The 6,211-nt window shown below is 34.1% G+C and overlaps 1 protein-coding gene and 1 pseudogene across 1 annotated transcript; one reads left to right on the plus strand and one right to left on the minus strand.

Moving 5' to 3' along the window:
• Positions 1-921: 921 nt before the first annotated feature.
• Positions 922-1,860, minus strand: LOC105308914 (olfactory receptor 6C2-like). Its single transcript, XM_011384980.1, has one exon. It carries the CDS (start codon positions 1,858-1,860, stop codon positions 922-924), a length of 939 nt encoding a protein of 312 aa, XP_011383282.1.
• Positions 1,861-5,109: 3,249 nt separating this feature from the next.
• LOC111733787 lies at positions 5,110-5,228 on the plus strand (annotated as a pseudogene).
• Positions 5,229-6,211: the final 983 nt, after the last annotated feature.

Raw genomic sequence — 6,211 nt, forward strand, 5'->3', positions numbered from 1 at the left:
GGAGGAGATAAGAAGAAAAAGGGCCAAGTGATTCAGTTCTAAGCTTCATATTTTGTTTTATTATGAAGACAATAAAATTTTGAGGATATGTTCAAAAAAAATCATTTGGATGATTTTTTTAAGCTTTTACCAACTCTTTAATTAGTATAGTAATTTTACCAACTCTTTAATTAGTAATTTCTTTAGCCCCTCCTATCCTTTACCGATTTACATTAACTACATGGCTGGGCCAGGGGAGGCTAATGAGGTTCCCAGATTGTGCACTCATCTTAATACCACTGTACTAATGGTGACAGTTCCTTATTGAGAACATCCCAGACAAGCACAAGTAATATTGCACATATTTAAATATCTAGTTCCAAAATACATTCAGTAATATCAATTACAATCAATTATATATGAAGTGACCACCAAATATTTTTACTATCGGCCCATTGTTGAGTGGTTCTGTGACGAAAAGTACAAAAATGTTAACTGTAGATTGTCTAAAATGTCGACAAAATGACAGTTAATTTCAAGGGCCACGATGATGGGGGCCAGTGTTGACTGATTAGCCTAAATCATGCAATTTCAGTTCTACCACACACTCATGATCAGAAGCAAGTCACAAGCCCAGCCAAGTGAAAAGGGAGAGGAAAGAAATTACATCCCTCGAATGGAGCAATTGACATTGAAGAATTTAAAACAATCTTTAATACAACAAAGTAACGTTGATTGAATTGCAGTTTAGAGGAGATAAAAAGGGTTAACAGCTTCAGAGGAGTAGAAAAATGCTGACCTATATAATGCTGGATTCTTAAACATTCTCTTAGATGTTCTCAATTTTCTTTAATTTCTGTCAAAATATGTCATTCTCAAGGCTTCAAGTTCTATCCATATTCCAATGATATATGTTTTAATTTAAATTCTCAGTATGCTGTTTTATTGTTTCTTTGAATGAAATGCAAGTCTTTTGAGGATGTCATGGAAAGAGTGCTTTACTTGTTTATTTCTCAGGGTATAAATGAAGGGGTTCAACAAAGGGGCAACAGATGTAGTGAGCACAGAAACTGCCTTATTAATGGCCACTTCATCCTTAGCTGAAGGCTTGATATACATAAAAATGCAGCTGCCATATGTGATAGAGACCACAATCATGTGGGAAGAACAAGTAGAAAAGGCTTTTTTCTTTTGCTGGGCAGAGGGCAATCTTAGAATCGTCCTAATGATGTATGTGTAGGACAGAACGACACACATAAAGGTCATTATAAAGGTCAACACAGCGCAGAATATAACCAGCTGCTCTATGAACCACGTATCTGAACATGAATTCTTCAGTATTGGAGAAGCGTCACAAAAAAAATGGTCAATAACAGAGTCACAGAATTCCAGATGGAGGCTCAGGCCAAGAGGTGGAAGGATAATCAATAAGCCAGATATCCAACAACACAGGATAAGATTCCTGCAGACTCTGCTGTTCATGATGATCACGTAATGCAGGGGTTTGCAGATGGCCACATAGCAGTCATAAGATATAACAGCCAAGAGAAAAAATTCTGTAGCTCCAAAGAGGACAATGAAAAATATTTGGCTGAAGCAGGCTTTGATGGTGATAGTTTTGTCTCCACTTGATAGGATGTACAGATATGTGGGGACACAGGCAGTTGTGAATGAGATTTCTAAGAAAGAGAAGTTTTGGAGAAAAAAATACATAGCAGTTTTTAAATGAGAATCCATCAAGATGAGGGAAATTATGGTCAGATTCCCGATCACACTTAACACATATGTGATAAACAGAAAGATAAAAACCAAAATCTCTAGTCGTGGGTCATTCGTCAAACCCATTATGATGAACATTGTTATTGCTGAATGGTTTCTCATCTCTGACTTCGTACTATTGCCAATCTTCACGTAAAAGTCATAGAAATTGAATCTGAGGAGCAATGTCAAAGTATGACAGAATCAGACAGTGTCTACCAATACCAAGCAAATCCAGGCACATCCTTCTGTAACTTGATAATCAGGTTTTATTGAGGTAGTTCCTGCAACTTCTCCAAAAGGTACCACAGGGAAGCTATGCGTGTGGGAAGTTTCTCTTGAAAATTACCGCTACTGGAATTGTTTTAAATATTCCAGGATATTCCAATTCACAGTACTATTTCCAACTCAATTTTTTTTTAATTCATACTTTTGTTGAGATTACTCCTATTGGATCAAGAGTGGATCAATTTTGACCTATATTTTTGTGGGTCACAGTGTCTCTTTATTCCAAAACTTTTGTACTCAAAGACTAAAATCTAAAATTATTTTGCTTCAAGTTGTGGTATCTAATAAAATGCAAACATACGAACAATAAAATGCATAAAAGAAAACATAGGAACTAAACTGAAAGACCTTGGACTTAAAGAGGATTTTATGAATGACCTCAAAGGCAAGGGAAGTAAACGCTAAAATAAATGAATGGGACTACATCAAACTAAAAAGCTTCTGCTCAGCAAAAGAAATCATCAATAAAGTAAAGAGACAACCATCCGAATGGGAAAATATATTTGCAAGCAACACCTCCCATAAGGGCCTAATATCCAGAATATACAAAGAACTCATATGACTCAATAACAACAAAATAGCAAACGATCCATTCAAAAACTGGGCAGAGAATCTGAACAGACACTTCTCCCTGGAGGACATACAAATGGCCAACAAATATATGAAAAGATGCTCAACATCGCTAGCTATTAGGGAAATGCAAATCAAAACCACAATGAGATACCATCATTGATGGCAGAATAGCTATCATCAACAGGACAAGTAATAACAAATGTTGGAGAGGATGAGGAGTGCATACACTGCTGGTGAGACTGCAAATTGGTACAGCCACTATGGAAAACAGTATGAAGGTTCCTCAAAAACTAAGAATTGATCTACCATATGATCCAGCAATCCCTCTACTGGGTATTTACCCCAAAGACTTGAAAACCCTTATCTGAAAAGATATTTGCACACCGATGTTCATAGCAGCATTATTTACAGTGGACATGGAAGCAACCAAAGTCCTCCAATACATGAGTTTAGGAGGAGGGCAAAGTGGGTAAAGGGGATCAAATATATGGTAGCTGAAGGAAACTAGACTTTAGGTGGTAAACACAATAGAATATACAGATGTCAAATGATAATGTACACCTGAAAATTATATAATTGTATTAACCAACGTTACCCCAATAAACTTAATTTAAAAATAAATTAAAAATAAATAAAATAAAATAAAATAAAATAAAATGCAAACATACGGAAGATGGTTATTATGCCCTACCTAGACTCTCCACATCCCTCCTCTAGTGAACTGGGCATTATTTAAAGGTCTAACTAGATTTCTCCCAAAAAATTAGTCATTCAATGACACTTCCTCCTAAGTTTCTCTAAGTTCCTCTCTTATTCCCTTATTTTCCATCTCTGTCCTCAGCAGAGGGCACTTTGATGTATGATAATTTTAACATAATTTTTAAATATGATAAAAAATATAAATAGCTAAAAGATATCAAGACATACTTTATTTTCCTTTATGACACATTTCAGTAATGCACAGAGTTTAAATGCTTGGACCTTGGAACAATTTGTCTGAGTTTAAATCATATCTCTGTCATCTACTAGCTCAATGAATGTAAGCAAGTCATTTAATCTCTCTGTGTTCCCAGTGTTATAATCTGTAAAGTGGAGTTAACAAGAATTACATCATAGGGATACTGTGAGGTGTAAATGAGAAAAATCATGTAACATGTAACATTTAATATGCTTACAATAGCACTTAGCACATAATTAACATTAAATACATATTTGGTATTATTTTTCTTATTTTCTCAGACCAGTCTCTCTGATTATCTCAAAAAAGGCACTTAGCTCTACAAAAAGCATCTCTCTCTCCTTGCATCATCAATTTCTTCCACTGTTCTAGATCTATTTCATCAGCATGCAAACATTCTCTGATATTCCTCTTTATTAAAAAAAGGAACAAAAATACTATTAGGGAGTGACACTTCCATGAGTAAACACTTTACATAGTTTTAACTTTAGGAAACATGTTAATATGCATATTCAAAAATAAAATTTTATATCTGCCAAGCAGATAATTAACCTTTATTACTACACTTTCTACATACTCATTATCTTTCAATGTGATATTGCATGGTATATGATAGCACATGGCAACTCAGGGTTTGAGTAATAACAATATGGTAATTATTCTTGAAATAACCTAATCAGTTACATAGGTCTATTCCACTATTTGCTATTTTCATTCAATGTTCTAGGCCTCTATTATGTAAAATAGTAGCTACTAACCACATATGGCTATTGACCACTTGAGATGTGGCTAATTCAAACTGAGATGTACTATAACATCAGATTTCAAAACTTAGAAAACAATTATATAAAATATACCACTTATAATTTTCTTCTGGATAAATGTTGAATGTAAATATTTTGGATACATGGAGTTAAATAAAATATATTATTAAAATTAAGATCACCTATTTCTTTTTACCTTTGTCATGATACTACTAGAAAATTTAACATGACAAATGTAGCTCACACTATATTTCTATTGGATTTCATTTTTCTAGATTTTCAAGTTCTTCCACATTAGGGAATTTTTTTAAAGGATTCTTTCATAAGACAAATTATTTGCTTCTATATGTCTTTCATTCTTTTTTCATTATACCCCACAAATATCTATGAGGTGTAGGCTCCCTGGGACTGAGAAAATGAAGCTTTTTTTTGTTTTCGTGAGGTGGATCGATTTGTGAGTAGTATCAATTTCCATCAACTACAAATTTACTACAGTATATTGCCAGGTTACCGTATCATAATAGAAAAGGGAACATTAACCTAGGTTTATGAGACAAATAGTTTGCAAGTAGGTGATATTGATACTGAAAGAGGGGAAATATAAAAAATGAAATGTTTACCAGTGGTAAATGAGATAAATGAGATATAAAATAATAGATACTTGATAGATAAATGAGAGAGAAAGAGAGAAAAGAGAAGAAGAGAAAGAGATTAGTAAAGTTATTTCTGTGTCAATCAAATGACTGTATGTGGGATTACACCAACTTAATGATGTATAAAATGAGTCTTATCTATGGCCATGCTACCCTGAACAAACCAGATCCCATCTGATCTTGGAAGCTAAGCAGGGTCAGGCCTGGTTAGTATTTGGATGGGAGACCACCTAGGAAGACCAGGTGCTGCAGGCGTAAAAAATAAAAAATAAGGGATTGTAAACTGACAAGGTCCTTGCAATCGGTGAGATCAACCAAGGGTTGCCTCGTCTAAAAATAAATAAATAAATAAAAAGAAAAATAAAATAAAATGAGTTCTGACTACATTTTCGATCTGGTGGAGGTTTGCATTGTTCTATAAATAATCTCAGAAATGACTCTCTTAATAAAATATCAAAAACAAACAAATATTGAAACTAGTAATTCATTTGTTTTATGAAAGTGAAACATAATCACAAATACTTTTCTCTATGAATTACCTATGGAAGTGTGCCTGGTTTGAAAACATCTCATTACTTACCTTTGACATTCTTTAGTGTTTCACAAGGAAGCTACACCTCAAATGACCTTAGTGAGCCTCACAGTTGAGCAAAAACATACTAGTAGAATCATCTAAGTGCATTCCTAACCTCTTTCCCCTAAGAACCTGTACTTACCACATATATGCACATGGTTTCTGAATTTATAAGAAATACCATCCTAATTTAAAATTAGAAAATATTTCTGTGAACTCTGGGCAGCTGAAAGGAAAATAATAAAGTTCAAAAAGCAAGGAGGAGATAAGAAGGCTCTCTGGCCCTGTAAAAGTGGGTGTTCTGACTGTCTCTGAATAAACAAGTTTTTGCACTTACAACTCTGTTTATTTCCTCCATCTGCAATAAGTGTGCAGAAAACAACTGAATTTTTAAAAGTCCTTGGAGACCCTGATTTAAAGTCTCTAATGAATTTAAAAAGTAATTTACTTTGGAAAAAAAATTCTAAACCAAGCACCAGTGGGGATATGTCCTTAGAGAGAAAAAGATGCAATAATAGGACCATGCTAAAGGTTTGATATAGAAAATTATGCAGCTTCCAGAGGTGACCACAATCATGTGAAAAAGTAGGTAAAAAGGCCTTTTTCCTTTACTGGATAGAGGGAATTTTCTTATGGTATCTACAGAGAACAAGAGGATTACGAT

Source organism: Pteropus vampyrus, unplaced genomic scaffold (assembly GCF_000151845.1).
Source record: "Pteropus vampyrus isolate Shadow unplaced genomic scaffold, Pvam_2.0 Scaffold638, whole genome shotgun sequence".
Taxonomy (NCBI): domain Eukaryota; kingdom Metazoa; phylum Chordata; class Mammalia; order Chiroptera; family Pteropodidae; genus Pteropus; species Pteropus vampyrus.

What these genes read in the sequence shown, in the direction of transcription:
- LOC105308914 (XM_011384980.1), bottom strand. Translation starts at nt 1,860, where the DNA reads ATGAGAAACCATTCAGCAATAACAATGTTCATCATAATGGGTTTGACG.